At 41.2% G+C, this 20,438-nt stretch overlaps 2 protein-coding genes across 10 annotated transcripts in view; one reads left to right on the top strand and one right to left on the bottom strand.

Moving 5' to 3' along the window:
- The window catches only part of MED12L (mediator complex subunit 12L), a 340,418-nt gene that overhangs the window by 100,364 nt on the left and 219,616 nt on the right, over positions 1–20,438 (top strand). For 6 of the 9 annotated variants that reach the window (XM_070466576.1, XM_070466582.1, XM_070466581.1 and 3 more), the window contains exons 11-15: positions 1,486–1,617; positions 4,205–4,331; positions 6,365–6,579; positions 7,874–7,978; positions 8,843–9,019. In XM_070466576.1, the coding sequence (XP_070322677.1) occupies positions 1,486–1,617; positions 4,205–4,331; positions 6,365–6,579; positions 7,874–7,978; positions 8,843–9,019 (756 nt within the window). The remainder of the gene's footprint in view (positions 1–1,485; positions 1,618–4,204; positions 4,332–6,364; positions 6,580–7,873; positions 7,979–8,842; positions 9,020–20,438) is intronic. The other 3 variants (XM_020886558.2, XM_070466578.1, XM_070466580.1) reach the window with 2 other exon arrangements.
- Positions 12,594–18,817, bottom strand: GPR171 (G protein-coupled receptor 171). The gene is made up of 2 exons (XM_020886585.2): positions 18,714–18,817; positions 12,594–14,288 (listed from the first exon to the last, which is right to left on the bottom strand). Exon 2 carries the CDS (start codon positions 14,222–14,224, stop codon positions 13,265–13,267), a length of 960 nt encoding a protein of 319 aa, XP_020742244.1. The 5' UTR covers positions 14,225–14,288; positions 18,714–18,817; the 3' UTR covers positions 12,594–13,264.

Here is a 20,438-nt window from a genome sequence, read left to right as displayed (position 1 = left end):
ATTGAATCCAGGAAGGCACTCCACCCAATTTGCATTCTTTTTAAAAATGTTATGTTCAGTTTTATACTTTGAAATATTTCTCTTGTTTTACATTAATAGATTCAGAGCTCTTTTTGAGATATCTGCCCTAGATAACTTAACATTTCTTTGTTTTAAGATAAAGAACTTGACTGAATTTAGGATAGGAAGAGTAAAAATCTTGGAATAAACTGATTTTTAGGGCCTGAATTGTCTGCAGGTACCTAAAAGCTGATTAGGGGTTCTTATCCTGGGATTATTCTTGAACGTCTTCTCAGAGTCCACAAGCCATCTGAAATGTTGCGCTAAAGTATATGTGTGTATATGTATGTTTTTCTTGGGCCTGTGCTCATAGCTGTCATAGTCTTAATTGAACTTACGAATTCTGAAAAGTTAAGAACTTCTCACACAACATATAAATGCTAGTACTGTGATTGTCTGGCCCTTTCGGCATAGTGTTTATGCCACTGGATGAATGTTAAAAATGTGCAGTTGATGTTCTGTGTCTGGAGGCATAGATGCTCCACAAGGAAGGTGAGATTGCCCGGAAGGACAGCCCCCCTTCTTGCTGTAAGCGACCCCCACCGCGCCCCCTGGAGCCGTCACTTGGGGCCCTGCGCCCTGACGCCTCTCGTCCTTGGTCTGTGGCCTCACGTCTAGGCCCCAGCAGTTACAGCGGCCGTTCTGGCTGCAGTGCTGGGCCCTGTACGGGTCTGGGCTCCCAGCTTTTGTTAACTGGGTCTGCTTGCGACTCTGGCTCCTTTCTGTGCCCATTGTTGTTTCCAAGGCAGCAGGTTTTGATCCTCGTCCCAGCCCCCCCCTCCAGTTTGTTCCTTGCAGTTCCTCCTTGGACTGGGCGACTCACTCTCCTGGCTTGTTGGGGTTATGTGTTGATTTGGGCTGTGTGAGTAAGGGCCCGAAGGGGTCAGCAGGGGAGTGAAGCTGGTACGTGGGCTTTGCACCAGCTGTTCTTTTTTTAAAATTTTTTTGAGGTTTATATTTATTTGTGTTTTTTTAAATTATTATTATTTCTATTTTTTACTTATTTTAGTTGGAGGCTAATTACAATATTGTAGTGGTTTTTGCCATACATTGATATGAATCAGCCATGGGTTTATGTGTGTTTTTGATATTCAGTAGTCAGTTTCCCTTTCTGCTTCTTTGACTTCTGGAGGCTTGATGGGGCTGGGTTATGGTCTGTGCAAGTGAAGGCATATACAAGGAAACTCTTAATTCTCTTGGAATTGACACAGACTCAGCTGTTCTAAGTGATTTCCGTCCTTGTGACTGAAGTTTTACTCTTTATACCCCAATTGAAATAGATCTGGGAACACTTTCTGAAATGACTGTAATAAGATAGAAGAGCGCTTCAACAGTTTAAATATTCTGCTGCCTGCATCCTAAGGCTCATCCATCAGGTGGATGCTTCATGGGACACGGCTGGTACCAATTTCTCTTGGTCCTTAGGTCGCCCCCAACGATGAAGCTGTGGTGACCCTTCTCTGTGAGTGGGCCGTGAGCTGTAAGCGGTCGGGCAAGCACAGGGCGATGGCTGTGGCGAAACTCCTGGAGAAGAGACAGGCGGACATCGAGGCGGAGGTAGGCTTGGCCTTCTTGCTGCTTCTTATTACTGATACTGCTCTGAACGGGATTCTGCTTCTTACTTTTCATTGTGCTCTTTTTTTCTTTTTAAAAGAGAAAAGGAAGAATGTACAAATTCACATAAGGACTTCGTAGCCTGACCCCTCTAAGCTGATGAAGCCTGTAATTTATATTCTGGACTAATTTGAAATAAAACTTCAAAATCTGACTTAGAATGGAAATCTCCCTCTGTGAGGTTAAAACATGCACACATACATATATATCTGTACGTTTGGTGTTATACACCTTTTATGTAGATGTGCACACGTGTGTTTAGTCAATATAGAAATACTTTTTTGAGGCCATTGTAACTGTGAGATTACAGATGCCAATTTGTGTTCATTTTTGAGACCGTGTTCTGGCCCCAGAGAGAGCGGTTAAAGCCTCTGCCGTCGATCAGAAAGGAACCAGTAAAGCTAACGTCGTCAGTACAGATTTGCTGAAGGAGAGCGTCAGAATTAGCCTTCCTTTCTTCCCTTCTGGGGAGGAGAAGGCCTCTCAGCTGGGAGACTGGGGGGCCTCCTGCCTCCGTCTCTCCCCCACTCCCCAGCACCCGCCCCGCAGCCTCCAGAGCCGACTTTTCACAGTGGAAACGGATGCATTGTCCTCTTCCTGAAACAGCTGGTGGCTCCTTCTCAAGACGCCCAGAGCCTCGCCTGAGCCGCCCAGCTGCCCTTCCCACCACGCCCCCCGCTCCCGTGGGTCGCTCGTGGCTCCAGCCGCCCTGGCCTTCCTGTCCACACCACACTCACGTTCCTCTGGGGGCCTTTGCTCCTGTTGTCCCCTCTGGGTGACACGTTCTGTTCCCCCTTTCACACGGCCGTTCCCGTTTTAGGAGGTGTCACTTCCTTGTCTAGCATTCCTGGCTCAACACGTGTCACCTCCTCGGGAGACTCCTTCCCCGCCACCTCATCTAGGCTTAACGGCACCTGCCCCTTGGTCTGTCCTCCTCAGGCTGTCCTGGTCTGCAGTCCTCATTGCCTTCTTTTTTAGTGCCTGTGAGTGTAAGCTTGCCAACAGGGGCTTTGCTCACCACGTGCAGTGTTGCATTGCTGATGATACACCTGCTTCTTACAACAGTATTAACAAAAACGAAATAGGAAGAATATTTTCATAGACATCTCCTTTTGTTGGGAAAGCGCCTTTCACCAAATACAGAGGGTCATGTTGTTGTAATTGGGGCTTAAAGATATTGACGCTAAGGTATAAACCACATAGGCCCTTTTACAATGGCCAAATTAAGAAAAGCGTTTCATTGCTTTTTTCTACATATTTATGAATGGACTATATTCTAAAGAGAAATGCAGTAGTTAAACTTTAGTAACTAAAGTTGATTCCTCAAATTTCATTGCTCCTACTGGATAATTTTTATTCTGTCTTCCCTTCCCTCTGTGTGTGTCCCAGAATACACACACACACAGTCATATTCAGAAGAGGTTCACACAAAGATGACTATGATTTTAATAGGTATAAATGTATCCATCCCTAAAAATGTATTCTTTTAGAGATGTTTAAGATAATTGATTTCTATTAAACGCCATATTCAAAATTTGACCCTTATAAAGAGGATGGATTGAAGAAATCATATCTAGTATAATACTGTTTTAATGCTAAAATGGATAATGAAAATGGGAAGAAACAAAGGAATAGCAAAAAGAATAGAAAATGAGGTTCTGATTGCTTCTAAACTGTTCCTTTGCTGGTCTTCTAGTAAGTTCTGACCTTAAGATTGTAGAAGTTAAACAGCTTCTCTAGATGTGTTTGTTCCCTGAACTGTGGAGATTCCGGGAGGTTCTGAGAAAGCTAATTGGTGAAGTGTGATGAGGGAAAGAATCTTGTTCGAGGAACATTTGACCCACTACTTCCCAACATACTCGTAAATTCACTGCCTGACAAAAGCAAGCACAGAACAGTCAAACTCAATAACACATGCCCAAATATTTCTTGGAGGGCTGCCGTTAAAATGAACTATTGACAAGTGAAGACAGCCTCAGTTTATATTTTTGTGGTTTTACAGGAGTAATGTGTCGTTTATTGCATTGTACTGTGTTACGCGTTCAGTGGTTATTTATACCGTGCTGTGTAGTGTTTATAATTCACGCAGATAATGTTTTTCACAGGAGTTCTTTGAAATTGTTTACAGAGTTATTTTGGGGCAGTTGCTTCCCTGATTGTTCAGTTGGTAATGAATCTGTCTACAATGCAGAAGACCTGGGTTCGATCCCTGGGTTGGAAAGATCCCCTGGAGAAGGGAAAGGTCACCCACTCTAGTATTCTGGCCTGGAGAATTCCATGTTCTGTATAGTCCATGGATGGGGTCTCAAAGGGTTGGACACGACTGAGCGACTTTCCACTCTCTTTCACTTTCCCTTAACTTTCAGAAATTATATTCACTTATGATGCATGGTCTTCAAATAAGTATAGAAATCTCAATTTTGCATGTTTTATTGAAGAATGCGTTAATGAAAAACCAACATATTTCTTGACCCATTTTGACTGTACTTGTCTTCAATAATTAACTTTGCTTATTTGTTTTTAATCTCAGAGATGTGGTGAATCAGAAGTCTTAGATGAGAAGGAGTCCATCTCCTCAGCCTCCCTTGCTGGATCTAGTTTACCTGTTTTCCAGAATGTTCTTCTAAGGTTTTTAGATACACAGGCCCCATCGTTGTGTAAGTAAAGACCTTTACTTCCAGATCTTAAACAAGGGGAGTGGCCTTATTTGGGAACTAATCATTTTTTTCCCTTATCTGTAATGTTATCAATGTACTTTGCACTGAATATGCTGCACATTTTACTGAAGAAAATTTTGTAGCCTATTTTCAGTGGATACTTTTATGACAATCTTCAAAGACTCGAACATTTCTGGAGTTTCAATAGTTAAAACAACAGGTCATTTCATTCTCTTGTATTTGAGGGATTAATTTTCCCTTTCTAGATCTTTCTTATCAGAAGAGCGACATTAAGGCCCTGTGTTGCTCACTACATTTATTGTGATTATGAACTTCTCTTCTTTCACTGTTTTCTAAGTTTCTGATTTTCTAACTTCTAGTGTTGAAAGGGGGCAAAGATAAAACAAAGGTACCTTATAAGCAGGTTTCTGACGTAAGGAAATAGTTTTTGAAGATGGTTGACTGCTTGTCTGTGCTGTCTTAGTTGTTGATGTTCCATGTTTTTTGTGTGTCTTCATTGTTCCACTGCTGGTGGGGAGTAGGGTGGGGGTGGGGAATAAATAACTACCAGTGGGTTTATACTGTGGGTGGAAACTTAAAAAAAAAAATCATTTGTGTAAGCTCAGTTGGCTTAATCTTATTCTGAGGTTTTCATGTGACAAAGTACAGCAGGGAGTATCTTATCTTTAGTTCAGTTGAGTCGCTCAGTCACATCTGACTCTGCGTCCCCATGAACCGCAGCACGCCAGGCCTCCCTGTGCATCACCAACTCCCGGGGTCCACCCAAACTCATGTCCATTGAGTCAGTGATACCATCCAGCCATCTCCTCCTCTGTCGTCCCCTTCTTCTCCTGCCCTCAATCTCTCCCAGCATCAGGGTCTTTTCCAGTGAGTCAGCTCTTCGCATCAGGTGGCCAGAGTATTGGAGTTTCAGCTTCAACATCAGTCTTTCCAATGAACACCCAGGATTGATCTCCTTTAGGATGGACTGGTTGGATCTCCTTGCAGTCCAAGGGACTCTCAAGAGTACCCTGTGTCCTGGGGGAGACATATGCTTGGTCTTGGCTCCCCTCATCCCATCCCCATTCCTGTTCTTTCTTTGGGAAAGTTCTTCCTCCTGTTCCTGACTTGCTCTGGATTCTGTTTTTTGCTCTGTCAGGGAAAGCTCTTCTGCTTTTCTGAAGAGTTTACTCTCACCATTGAGTGTGGAGGCGGGCAAGAACAAACATACAGGCTTAAGATTTAGGGCGCTGAGTTTATTGTTCCCTGGGCCCATCTCTCATCTTTCTCAGTGTTTGAGTGTGATGGTTCCAGGGCCTGAGCTTTGTAGGTTTAGTCTTAGTAGGTTAATCATCTTAGACCTTATCTCAAAGGTACAGATACAGAGTTTGAGAGTGCAGTTGCGATACTAAAAGTTTTAAGTTAAATAGCTTACTTATGACTTTTAAAAGATGGCAGAGCTTCATCTTGGGGCCCTTTTTATTGCATTGTTCCTTGTCCTTTTCAGTGGATTCCACTCCCTGGCTTTTTTCAAATATCATCTGAATTATGGTCCTGTTGTGAAGTCTCCTTTGAAAACGTGCACCACTCTCACCCCCACCACCCGCCTCCCCCCCAGCATACAGACGCTCAAAGTAGAACAGACAGTTATGAATCATGAATCATAACAGTTATAAAAGTAAATCAGAGGAGAGTAATCTAGCCCTGCTTTTTTCTTCCCCTTACCTGAGATGTTGTGTGTTTACAGGATGACATACATGGCCGTTCATCTGCTGGGGACGATACCTTTAATTCTGACGTGGTGCTTAGAGCGCTGGGTAGGGTTTCGCAGTCACAGTGGGAGCAGAACTGGTGTGCTGGTTCTGCGCTGAATGCTAGAACCGTGTAGCAAATTTTCCAATAAATCCTGTATTAAAAAGAAAAGAAAACAGGAAAAACAGCGAACATGCTAAGCCTCAGTCATTGTCGTTGTTCTCCGCCCCCCGCCCCTCAGTCGGGGACCCTCAATTCTCGACCCCTCTATCCCCTCGCAGCGGACCCAGACAGCGAGTGTGAGAAGGTGGAGTTCGTCAACCTAGTGCTGCTCTTCTGTGAGTTCATCCGGCACGACGTCTTCTCCCACGACGCCTACATGTGCACGCTCATCTCCCGGGGAGACCTGTCTGTCACCGCCTCCACGCGCCCGCGCTCGCCAGCAGGGGAGAATCCAGATGAGCATTACCCAAAGGGGCACGACAGGAAGATGGAGGTAGGTCCTGGGGGGCGGCCGCCCCTCGGATCTGAGCGGCTTTCGGAGGATGACGTGTTGGCGGGAGGGGGATGGCTTTCCGGTTGTGCTCTCTTGTTTCAAAGCTCATTTATCGCTGCTTCTCACTGACACAAAAAATTTGGACTATAATTTATACCTTCTAGAATTTTCTTTCGGGTATGCTGAAACTGAAAAGATTTGATAGGCCATCAGATTTTTCCGTGAATTGGAATTATGTGCTTCCAATTCTATGTATTTCTAATCTCCAGTTTTACTTTAATGTTTAGCCTCAAATTTGGACTTGTTTTGGCCTTGACATCATGACTGTTGTTATTCTAGGTAGCGTCTTCCCCCAATGTCTCATTACCTATATTGCTCTTTTATACTTATATTGCTCTTCTTATACGTATGTTTTAGTCATAACACGTCATATTTTCATTTCAATTAATTACAAATTTAATCTATCTTTCAAATGTAGAATTGCTCTTTTCAGCAATTTACTTTATGGTGTGAATATGACTTTATCATTTTCTGCCAATTTTCTGATATTTTGGACGTTGTTTCAGATACTTATAGGACTTTTCAAGGCCAAAAACATGAAGCTGGTGATGGGAAATAATAGAAAATTGTTAGAGATTATGATAGTTTCTGAAAAATAAAGCCTCGAATTGGTCCTGTGAGAGTTTCAGCATATGCTGTTATGATATTTTACAATAATGGCTATCTTTGTAATTTAAAAACGTGCCTTTAAAATTGCACATGTGGATTTATAGTTTATACTCATAAAGATTTTTGAAAATTACTTTTTTAATAAGAATACTTTTGTTTCTAAATTTGTCCACGGTAAAAAAGTTGGAGTAAAACATAAAATTAGTTTACCTGTTTATGCTTTTTCCATGTTTCTGTCTCCCTCTCTTTTTTGTTTCCTGTTTTTGGACATCAAGGTGTCTTGTATGTTAAATACACTCTTAGATTTTTCTTACTAAGGTGAGTTGGTGAGCATGTGACTGGGAATAGCCCTGAGAAGGAAATTACGGTCAGTTTGTTTTTAGTCAGGAAGTTTGTGTAATTTTTCCTTGAAATAGCACGAAGTTAAGCCTTTATTATCATGAGGACGAAGAACGTGACTTTGTAAAGCAGCGTGTATCTTAACTTCTTTTTCTTGTATTGAGGAGAAACACACTGAGGGGAAAAGAGACAAAAGATGACTTAATGTCACTGTTATGTTTTAGCTTCAGTTTCTTGATGAACTACAAAATTTATAATGTGACTTTCTTTCTCTGGCAATTATCAGGAACAGACTATTATGGCGCATATGGGCATTGACTCAGGAACTACTAATATTTTTGATGAAGTAGACAAGAATGACTTTAAAACTGACTTTGGTTCGGAATTTCCAGTAGGTTCAACCTTCAAATTCTTATTGACATGAACCCCTCCTCCCCCCACCTCTCTCCCCAGCTGTCTCCTCCTTCTGCCCCTTGCCTTCTGTATTGGCATGACCTCTGCACTTGTGATGTGAATGTCTTTCTCTGGGATAAATTCCACCCCAGGCCACAGTTCATCATCTCACGCAGCTGTCTCATTTCAGCTCATCCTCAATTTTGGCTGCATTGCTGCCTCCGATAAATAAAACACTTTCATCCTCCGTGGCTGATCGTGACTCTTTTGTTTAGAGCTCATTATCTCTCAGGAATCCATGAATATCATTTCATCAGGACAGGCCATGTTGGTTTGCTGGATGTGTGTTCAACTTCTAAATAACAGCTTTCCTGGCTCTGGACTTGTTGTACATTCTTCTACTTTATCTTGGTATAATTACAACGTGTTCTTCCTCAGGGATCTAAGGGTGTAACTAAGTCTTTATGAAAACCCATGTTGGTTGGGGTACAGACTAAAACCTTTGCATCTGTTGTTCATGAGCTTTGTAAGTGAATTATTTCTTTGTATGTGTTTTTGTAGGAATGTAGCCCTATGAGGAAGACACTTGGTTATGAGTCTAGTTCTGTCTCTGGTCCTCTGGGGAGTGGAGCCGTGCACATTTCTGACCTGTATGTGTGGTTGCCACTCTCTCATCTTCGGAGTGGGGGATGATGCTCCCGATCTGAATATGAAATTTGTGGAAATTGACCCAGTTCGTTGTTTTGCTAGTGGTTAAATAAGGAAAAGATATGCTATTATGAGTGTCTTGTGTGTTTGAAGTTGTGCGCTTTGGTTTTGCTCTTTCATTTACAGTCTCCAACATTTGTTTTACATGACTTAGATTTTTTCTCCCATGCCTGGAGAGTCCTGTGAGAATGCCAACCCTTCTCTGGGCAGAAGAATGTCAGTTAACGGTGAGAAGCTGTTGAAGAGAGAAAAACCAAGGGAGTTGATTTTTCCATCTAATTATGACCTCCTCCGACACCTGCAGTATGCAACCCATTTTCCCATACCTCTGGTAAGTCGCGTGTCAGCCGGCAAGCTGATCGTTTCATTGTAGGGTCGTTGATTATTCAGCTGCTTGCCTGAGTACTGCATATGAAAGAGGTGAGTTTTTGTATTCACTACCTTCTTTTGTCGGTCATGGTTCTTACCATGTGGCTTGTCTGCTCCTGCGTCTACATTCGTGGTATCGTACTACTGACTGGCTAGGTTTAGCAAAATTTTCCATTTTAGTATACTTGTACTGAGAGCAAGTATACTCTGAAAATGATGTCCGAATGTATTTTCCTACTTCAATTTGAAACTCACTCACTAAGTAGCTTTTATATGCACTTTTGTGGTAGGTACTTTTGGCATTATACAGATGAATAAGAACCTTTGAGCACAGAAAAGATGAAAAAGACAGGGAGACAAATGTCTATGAAATGACAAACCCCAGAATAAGTGAAATAACTTGAGTAAAAACCCAAGTGTCCACTGAAAAGTGAGCCATTTGACATTCCCAGAGCGCTTCTACTACTCTGAAAGAATAAAGATGGAAGGGAGGGCAAAACATCTGGTTGAAAAATCGACTCATGCTCCATAGAAGAGGTCATGTATGTGATGGACTTGGATTTCTACCTGTTGACTTTAAGAACCGGATGATAGCACATGGGAAATGGTTGCTGGGAAATTTGGTGTTTGAGTCATAACAAGTGATGTGCTTTATTTTGAAGGGAAAATGAAAATTGGGTCACAATTTATAAAAAAAAATTTTTTAATTCTTAGGTTCACTATCCTTTTTCATGGAATTTTATTTTAACTTATTTTAGTGAGTCACTTTTTAAAATAGAAGACTATTATTACTACTATTCTTTTAAAAAATGTATTTGTGAGGTGCATATTATATTATTTCCTGGATACCTTTGAGGAGTTTTGATCTCTAGGCTAAATGGTTTCTTAAATTTGTTTATTTTTTGGTTATTTTTGAACATCCTCTGAAATGACTTTCAAAATCACTACACCCACATATATTTTTTTCTTATTAAGAACCCCTTGTTAATTATCCTATGTTCAGGACTATATTGAAAGTAACTAAAATTGTGTCTTTTTCATCACTGGTTGAATATACCAATATTTTTCATCTGCTACCTGTGAGCATCACTCATTTTCCACATATTGGAACAACTTCGCAGTATATTTAGGGCAGCAGGAAGAGTAGCTTGATATTTTAGAGATATATCTTGAAGAATTCATGGGTGAACTATTATGATGTCTGATTCGTTTTAAACTAGCCAAAAAGATTCCTTATTGAAGTCTAGAGTTGAGTTAATATTAATGTGCTGGTGTTAATGTCCTGGTTTTGACAAATATATTATGGTACATAAGGCTTTAGCTCTAGGGTAAACTAGATGAAGAATACATGGGAACTGTCTGTACTATCTTTTTATTTTATCTGTAAATTTTAAATTATCCCCAGATGTGTATTTGAAAAAAATAGGGGAAAGGAAGGCGATACGGCAGAAACGTGAAATGGTTCAGGCTGGTTGAGGGCTCTGCTCGCTTCCCCTGGGCGAGCCGCGCTCCGCAGGCCTCCGTGTGTGTGGGGGTGAGAGCAGGGGCTGCGTGAGCACGCGCGTCTTCCTTCTGTCCCGTGTGTGAATTCATGTGACCCGTGGTGACACAGCTGTTCCCAGCACTTAACGTTCTCAAGGCTGTCCTCTCCCTTAGAGGAAAGAGCATGAGTGATTCCCAGTGAGTAGGTCTCCTGATGGGCTATGACGTAATTCAGCTGCAATGCGAATTCATAAAAGAGCTGCTAGAAATTTGACATTATAGGATGGAGTTTTTTAATAGCCTTCTAATTACCAGTTGTCTAGAAGCACCTTTACTGTGAGTGTGATTTAGACTAAACCATCAGAAAAGGGGAAATAAAAGTGTATGCTAGTAAAACTGTGCCATTGTGGATGCTGTGGTGAGTCTGACTAGCCTATTATGCACATGAGGAGAATACAAGAATATGACTTAAAAATAAAAAGTTCGTTTTTTACCGCCCCCGCCCCCACTTTGTCTCTAAAGTGTGGCTCTAGTGAGTGAAGGCCAAGGAGAGAAGACTAAAAGGCAACTTGACTAAAAGATTCAGAAAAGTAAGCTAGTTTCATATATGCTTTTGTGTGAATGACGTCCTAATCTGCTTATCGGTAAGACTGTGCTCTCACTGGGCCACCAAGCCCAGGTTCTAGCGTCTAAGCATTCAGCCAGCCTCTGTCACAGGTCATCCAGGATCATCTAGACTCTCCGTGTGTCAGACACGCCCAGGTTCTAGCGTCTAGGCATTCAGCCAGCCTCTGCCACAGGTCACCCAGGATCATCTGGACCCTCCCTGTGTCAGACATGCCCAGGTTCTCGTGTCTAGGCATTCAGCCAGCCTCTGCCACAGGTCATCCAGGGTCATTTAGATCCTTCCTGTGTCAGACGTGTGATACCGACAGGGCTTCCTGTCGTTACCACTGGCCAGCTGGGGTTGGTGCAGTGCCTACCACGTTAGAGGTGTAATGGGCACCTTTTTGGGTGCATTTTCTCATTTACTGTTCTCCTCAGACCATACATCCTCAGAGAATGTGTAGTAATGCTGTGGGCAGGAGTTGTCCAAGGTTCAGCTGTCAGAAAATAGTTCTCAGCACAGAGCTAAAAAATGAGTCTGGAATTCAAACTTGTTACTTTCCAGGAACACCGTTTCTTTTTCCTTGCTTCCTTCCTTCGTTTCTTTTCTTCCCTCTTTCCTTATTTTTTTTTCTCTTTCTCGCTCTCTTCTTTATTCCCTCCTACCCTCCCTCCTATCCTTTGAGATCATTTATTTTTATTGAGGTAATGTTGATTTATAACATTAGAGGTGTTTCATGTGTAAACATTTTATTTCTACTGCGGTATCCCCTACAGCATGCTCACCACCCGAACCTTAGCTTCCCTTTGTCACCTAACAGCTGATCCCCATTACCCATGTCATCCTTCTCCTCAGCCCTTCTCCCCTGCTGACCATACTCTGTTCTCCGTGTCTGCCTGTTTTTGCTCAAACAACACCATTTCTGAATCATTGCAGCTAATGCAATTGCATTACTGGTTGTTTTGATGTGGGCTTTTATAAATGAAACAAACAAACAAACAAACAAACAATACAAAGTCTTGTATATCCTTATCTAAATGTTTTAGTCTTCCTTCCCTAAATAAGTCTTCATTTAATACCATCTACTGAGTCCTTTCTGCTTTACTCGCATCTGAGAGAATTTGACCAGTGGGCTGTGACCCTGAGAGTGGGGTCACGCATACATTGCATGGCTGGCCGCCCATGGGGTCAGACTCCCCTTCAGGACCTGGGTGGCACACTTCAGCTAATCTCATGCCGCATTTCTTTCTAACAAGTCCTTGTGATGTGGAGCCGACGTGTCTATTTTAAGACTATTTGACTGGTGATAGTTTTCCATACTTCGGATGTGAGTCCCAAAACAGTAGTTTTAGCAGTTAGTATAATTTAACGAAACCCCCCCCCCCACTTGAAGATATTATGGGGTATGGTTTTTACTGCTACAAACTAAAAATAAGAAATCACTGGATTTGTCATTACTAACAGTAGAAAAATCTTTATTTATAACCTATAGGTAGAAATAAGGATATATAATACATTCAAAAACCATGTTTTTCCAAACCTTTCTATAAGTAAAAAATTGTAGGCTATTGTGGCAGGACACACTTACATGTTAAAAATTGGAGCATTGAGTCAAAAAGTTACTGTTTTTGAAGTGATGGATTAAAAATCAATCAGGCTCAGGTGGTTTCAGTTAAGAAATCACCTGCCCTTTTTTTTTTTTTAGTAAGTGATCTAAAGGGCTTTAAACTGTGTTGCTAAAGGGCTTTCTGGCAACTCACATAGAGAGTATTTTGCATATTTCTATCAGAAGTCAGCTCCAGGCCTTTAAATGAATACCTAATGAATATTTCAGACTCTGTGTCATAGAACTCATTTAGGTTTTAAGGATATTGCAGGGTTTATATTGGTTCAAGAAGACTTTTTAGCTTTTTGTTTTTTTGTACAAACATTTGTGTTAAGGAGCATCAACAACACAGTTGGGCTTGTGTTCAGAAACAGTTTGTCAGTAAACCAAGCCGCATTTGCCCTCTGCCTGTATTTTTACTTACGGAGGCTCTTTTTTCCCTCCTTCCCAGGAGTTTGTACACTTAATTGTCTAGTGAGGCAAGAAATTATAGCATGAAAAAATCCCATATTTTATGCATTGTTTTCAGGCCTTGATTTTTCTTTTTGAGCCTTGGACTCCTTATGGGAAGCAAACGTCTCAGTGATCTTTAATCGGAAAGCTTTTGAGAGATGGTAGTACAGGATTGGATCGAAACACAGGTTGGACACAGCCAGGAGCAGTGTGGCCTCTTTTGCTTTGAAAAGTGAAATCCTGGTGGAACAGTCAGATATGACCTCTGTCTGGCTGAGGGTGTATGGGATTCGGACAGCGTGATAAGGAACAAAACAGATGATGTAGCCTGTAGTCACCAAGAGTATACTGACGAGAGCTCTCTTCACGTTTGGATAGTTTTCATTATCTTTGTTTCTGTAGAGTTGTCGAATTACAAGGCAGTTAGATATTAAGATGATGGCTGAGAAATTGAGGAATATTGCTACACTTATGAAATTTGTCAGCAAATGCCAGTTTCTTCCAAACTCCTTTTTGAATTCCATGCAGCCCACGTTGGGTTTTTCCTTGATGTCTTTGATGGGAATGATCATGTTTGGCACCATTATAAGAAGGACCATTAGCCACACAACAGCTGATATCATTTTAGCAAACCCAGGTTCTTGTATTCGATAAATCTTGCAGCTGTATGTCAACTGAAGACAGCGATCAATGCTAACGAATGCTAAGAAGATTATTGATAAGTACATATTAATGTAGATGAGGCAGGCTGTCACTTGGCAGTGGAATATTCTCAGCTTCCAGGGTGCGACGCCCAAGTCAACAGTGATTTTCACCGGTAATGCCAGAGTGAGCAGGAAATCAGCTGTAAGCAAATTAATTAAGTATATGCTCACACACCTGTGATTTGTGTTTTTCTGTATGAAAGCCCAGGTTGCAAAACAACTTCCAATAATTCCAACGAGGAAGACTAAATAAAAGAAATATGTGAATGGCTCCAGGTCTCTATAAACTGGGCAGAAGGTGGAACTGTTGGTCATCTTCAAGGACAGCAGGGGTGACCGTCCAGAAAGAACAAAACAAAGACAAAAAGCTCCAAAGACTCTGTTAAAAAAAATGAATGAGAGAGAAGGGAGGTTAGTAACTCAAATTAGAATTGTTTTCTTCAAACACAGTTGCATTCCCAAAACCATGGTTGCAGTCACTCTGCTTCTTAGAATTTTATTGGTGAAGTTACTTGATGTGTGGATTGGTGGGAACACCTTCGATTATGAGGAAGGAAGCCTGGGGTTTCCATGGTCTGATTTTGTGATTTTGGGAAATCCCTTGTAGGTTGCTGCTAGAAGGGATATTTTTGACTTCACACTTTTGCATCCTGATAGCTTGTTTGTAACCAATTGGGTTGGAAGTTAGTTTGTAGAGGAGATAAGTGACCTGCATTTCTGAGAAATAGAGAGAGGAAACAAAAAAGTTTGGTTGCGGCTGAGCCTGAATTTTGCTCTCAGTGAGGCTTCCTGGCTTTTGTTTTCATAGGTTGATAGAACTCTTCATGCTGGAGAAACCTAGGTGGAGAGGGGAGGTGAGAGTGGGGAGAAAATTGTACTAAAATCTAAAAGATTTTTATTTAAATAATAGGCCTTTTGTTGTGTACCAGAACATTTTTACAATCAGAGTTTCATTTTTCTTTTAGCAGAAGAAGTTGTAGGATTAGCATCTGGTCTTTGCCTGATGTTCTGGATTATGATGGTGTAGACCTGGTTTGGTAACCTACAACCACAGATGACTTAAGCCCTTGAAAAGTGACCCATCCAAACTGACCCCTGCTGTAAACTGGGTCTTAAAAAAGATTTAGTATGAAATATTATGAAGAGTAGTTACTCCTTGCACTATTCTTACAACATTTACATTAAATTTTTAAAGCCCAGTGTGTACTTTGCACTCACAGCGCAAGTCAGTTTGAACTGGTCACACTTCAAGGGCTTGAGCAGAATTGTGCTATTTTATGCATGCAGTGCAACAGTTAGTAAACTGTGTCAGTAATTTTTATATTGAACATATATTGAAATGATATTTTTGATACATTAGGTCAAATATATTATTAAAATTAACTTCTCCCGCTTTTGCTTTTTTAAGTGTAGCTGCAAGATAGTTTTAAAGTAGCTTTGTGGTTTGCCTTATATGTCTCTTATATGTGCTTGTGTAGATGTTTCCTGGTCAGTGTTGGCAAGAAGTTTGACCAAGATTACATTTTAAAGGCTTCTAGGGCAAGGGTATATGATTGTTGGTTACAAAGTTCTCAGGACAGAAGCTCAGTTTTATATATAGATGTATCAGAACATCTAACTTTAGCACTTGAGGGTTTTTTCTTTCTTCTTTCATGGTGGGTTTCAAGGCAGTCAAGGCCAGATGTGTAAGTCCTGCCCTTGGAACACTGTGATTGTCACTGATAGTGGCGGAGTGTTGTCATGTTCCCTCCAAATCTGGAATATTGGATGGTTTACAGTGTAAGTTAAATAAGCTAAGCTTCATAAACTCATGCTCTTAGGGCTGTGGCACCCTCCTCATGAATATTAAACAACTTCCTTCCTTTGATTTATAGATCAGAAGGTTGGTTTTGTGTTTTAGCAAGAAAAAAACTCATGTGCAGCTTTTAAAAATAGCAACCAGTAACTTTAGGGGCTAAGAAGGCCACTTCTCTGAAACATCCTTTTAAAAAAACAAAAACTTTAGAAGCTTTTTTGAATCTTAACTCTCTTAATTATTTGATGATGCATTGGTTACATCTTGGGGTGAAATAATATGTAAGTGGATGAATAAGGCAGATGTATATAAAGCTTTCTAAACTAAAGGGACATTTAAAGAGTACACGTTTTTCCCATTTCCCTACTTGAGACAGGGCTTGAGAGTCCAGGAATGACGTCATTCTGTACTAAACTCAGTGGAAGTCGTCAGACACATTCTTTGTGTCTGGTACCAGGCCAAATACTTTACATGTACTTATTTAACCTTTTATTGTTTCTATCACGTAGATGTTGTCTCCCTTACCCTTTTAAAACTGGGGTATGGAGGTAGCTTATAAAACTAAAAATAGAACTACTCTATGATGCAGTGAGCCCACTGTTGGGTGTATGCTCTGAGAAAACCATGATTCAAAAAGACCCATGCACGCAAATGTTCACGGCAGCACTGTTCACAGTAGCCAGGACGTGGAGCAGCCTAAATGTCCGTGGGCAGGTGAGTGGGTAAAGAAAATGTGGTCCCTATGCACAATGGAATATTACTTGGCTATAGAAAGGACCGAAAATAGGTCATTTATACCCTGTTTTATAGATGAGAAAGCTGAAGCGCCACGAGGCTGAGTAGCTTGAGGTTGTCCAGCTGGTAAACTATGGAGCCCGGATTCGCAGCCAGATAGTCTGATCTCAGAAGCCATGTTCAAAACCGCTTTGAAACTGTGTCCGTTGTTGTTTTTTTGAGTAATAGTTTTTATTGGCGTATATTGGTCTACAGTGTTGTGCTGATTTTAGCTGCACAGCGAAGTGAATCAGTTCTACGTACATCGACTCTCTTCAGACTTTCCCCTGTGTAAGTCCTTACCGAGTACTGAGCAGGGCTCCCGGCGCTTACAGCGGGTCCTGTTAGCTGCCTGCTTTATATGCAGCAGCGCGCTCGCATCGGTCCAGTCCCCCAGTGTCCCTCCCCCATCCTTCCTAACCGTGAGTGTGTTCTCCGTCTGTGACTCCTGCTGTTTTATAAAGGGGTTCTTTGTACCATTATTTTTAGATTCCACATACGAGTGGTATCATATGGCACCTTGTCTTATTTTTATTATAATATCAAACCTTTACTAAGTGCTTACTACTGTTAGGAACTGTACTCTAAAACTTTTCATGTCAAAGAGCAGAAATAAAATATTCATTTTTAATTTTCCCCCTCAATACTAATGAACCACATTCAGGCTCTGTGTGTTTTGATGTTTCGTTTTACAATAGATACATTTAAAAAACAAATGTCTGTTCTATATTTTAAGCCTCAACCTTCCTCTCTCTCTCAGAATTCCCTCCCTGTGGTCTCTCCATAGCATCTGCACTGTCTCCCCCCAGCTCAGTGGTTTAGTTGGTGGGATCCCTGCTGTTCCGGGAGCACTTCCTTCCTTCCTTTTGTACTTTTTGTTGTGATAGGGTTTGGGGCTCATAGGGCTGCCAGGATGCAGGGAACCCTTGTTTGTAGCATTTGGTCCGGTCTCTGGGTTTGATCACACAGAGGTCTGGCACCTGGCTGTTGCAGGCTTCCCTGGCTTGGTGGAGCAGATTCTCTGCCTCTGTCCTTCCCAGCCCCCATCCTGCCTATCCTGAATGCCTAAAGGAAGCCCTTCAGATCTGAAGCCTGCTCTAGGCTTTACTGACTTCCTTATGACTTGACTTTGGCTGATAAACATTTAATTATTAACCATTTATTCTGAGCATTCTTTTGTCCTCTGGGTCAAAAGCTAGTGTCGGTGTAGACGAGCCCTCACCTCCCACCTTTGCTCACTGTCCCTTTACAGAGGTGCTAGCATTTTGGCCTAGACGCTTGTATTTCAAATGTTACATTATAATCGTAGCATATAATGCATTTCTTTGAGTGCCCCTGTTGCTCATACAATTATACAGTGAAGGCTCATTTTATAGGTGACTATGTGGTAAAGAGAAGGATTACAGAATTAATTAGTTTTGCTCAGTCAGCGTACTGTGTATCTGGAACTGACCACCCGTGGGTAATTTATTTAAAAATAATTACAGTGTAACTGTTCATTCCATAATGCTTGAGAGTCACGCACGGCCTCCCAGTTGTTTTTCTTGAACCTCCGTCTAGCTTGCAATGAAGCCCAGACTTCTCATCTAAAATATTTGGTCATATCAAAAATTTAACAGTTGTTAAATTGTACTGTAATAGCATTCTGTGTTTTCCATTGTGAATTTGAACACTAAGTGCTTGATGAATATATATATTTTTTAACCAATTATTAGCCTATGGAAATCTGAGGTGCCCAGGTGTATTCCAGCAAAATCAAGAAGAGATTTCTAGTGTTGCCTTTGTTTGAGAGTGCCCGTCGCTTAGAACCTCATGAGATAACTCATTAGTTATTCTTTACAGAAGTCACAACAGAGTTTTCTAGAAATTACCTCTCACAGTGTTTGTAGAGCTGTGTTGTGCCCTGTGGTGAAGAACTACGACACAGCCTGCATCCATCCAGTTTTAAAATTGAGTTACTGACTAGTTAGGCCAACCCACCAGGAAGCAGTATTCAGTGTTGTGTGAATTAAGCTGTCTTTCTGAAAGGGGTGGATGAGGGCTTCAGGTAGAAGAAAATTACAGTGTAGTTCACACTGAGAATCTATTTGGAGTTTAATAATTAATTGGTGCCTTCTTGCACTGCAGCCTTATCATATGTTGTCATTTTCAGCTCACAAGGTTTAAGCACTGAAAATCATAGATTTCCCTGCCACGTAAAGACACTGAATACATTAAGTATTTAGGAAGACATACCTGGGGTGTATTCTTGGTGCTTCAGCGGGCCTTGCTCCAAGTCTTCAGAGAAACATGAGCTGTTTGGCTAGCTTCAGCGGCAGTAGGCCCGCTGCAGGACTGCCGGCTGCACTAAAAATTTCCTTTCCTTTTTGTGTGGTTTTAAAATGTTGCATATTGACGTAGATGAAGCTGTGGTTTGCAGATAGTTTAACTGTACTTTTTTCTTTTCTTTTCTTTTTTTAAACACATATCTTACCTTTATGAAAGGCTCCTCAAGAAGTTCTTTTCAACTTTGTACAAGGTTTCTTCAACAATTAAGAATTGTTTGTTCTTTTAGAGGAAAGATTTTTATTCATCTGTTGTAATACCTATGTTTTTTTGAAATCACCCAAGCCGTGTTTTTCATCATAATGAATTTAAAGAACGCCAGTTTTTGTGTCTTGATGGTGTTATGAGTTAAAGATACCAGCTGTTTAAGCAGAATTTCTTTAGTATGTATACTGACAGTCATCAGCTTTCAAAATTATAATTTAAAAAATGGTTGCAATTTTAATACTGCTGTGAGACATCGATTAACATACAGAAAATGTGATTTAATAGTGTCTGATACAGTGTATTTTTTTTATCTATCTTCATTTTTTGTTCATATTACAACAATCTGGAAATATAAGAGGAAAATCATCATGTACAGAGATAATCACGGTTAACGTTTTGGCTGCATGCATTTTTTGGCTTTGTTTTGTTTATTTATTTATTATTACTATTTTTGTTTTGTTTGTTTATTTTAATTACTTAAAACCTTTTCTGGCTGTGCTGGGCCTTTGTCGCCGTGTGCAGGCTTTCCGTTGCTGTGGACGGGACTCTTTTCTCGTCGCCGTTCACGGGCTTCTTATTGGGGTGGTCTCTCTTGTTGCGGAGCGCCGGCTCTGGGGCGTGCCGGCTTCAGCAGTCGCAGCATGCGGGCTCAGTGGTTGTGGCACACACAGGGTTTATTAATTACCTTGCGGGATGTGAAAACTTCCTGAACCAAGGATAGAACCCATGTCCCCTGCATTGGCAGGCGGATTCTTAACCACTGGACTACCGGTGGTGATGTCTGATGATACACATGTTAAAATTTTCCTATGAGTATGCTCACAGAATCTCACAGCATCTCACAGAGGATGAAAGGGTTGGATGGCATCACTGACTCAGTGGACCTCAGTTTGAGCGAACTCGGGGATAGGGAAGGGCTGAGGAGCCTGGCGTGCCGCAGCTCATGGGGTGGCAGAGTCGGGCACAGCTTAGTGACCGAACAGCAGCATGCCCGCGTGAGGATGTTGCTGTTTTGTGCGTACTGTTTTATAGCTGGGAATTTTTTTTTAATTCAGAAATGTATTGGGCCTGTTTTTCTAAGTTATGAGAGTAAACCTGCAATGTGCTTTTGTCAATTTGGCCATAACGGCATAATGAATTGAGACAGGTACTTAGTAATTAATAATGAAATATGAAAAGGGACCCTCTGGTGTACATTTAAATTAGATAAATGTTTGTTCTTCCTTTGAGGGAGTAAGTAGTGTGGTCCAAAGGTGATTTGTCAGGGCAAATCATTGCCTGATCACTTGGGGTGGTGTCTGGATTTTTGTTGCTTCATTGGCCTAGTGGGTACTTTGGTTTTATCTCTTTTTCTCCTAGTAATTCTTAGTTTTCTAAATAATAGTCAGAAGAAGCTTTGCTAGGATCTAAAATACATTCCTTTGGTAT

This window comes from Odocoileus virginianus, chromosome 4, assembly GCF_023699985.2.
Source record: "Odocoileus virginianus isolate 20LAN1187 ecotype Illinois chromosome 4, Ovbor_1.2, whole genome shotgun sequence".
NCBI classification, from domain to species: Eukaryota; Metazoa; Chordata; class Mammalia; order Artiodactyla; family Cervidae; genus Odocoileus; species Odocoileus virginianus.
This window is presented reverse-complemented; position numbering and strand designations above follow the sequence as displayed.

Excerpts from the sequence above, each read along its gene's own strand:
- GPR171 (XM_020886585.2), bottom strand. The coding sequence starts at position 14,224 with ATGACCAACAGTTCCACCTTCTGCCCAGTTTATAGAGACCTGGAGCCA.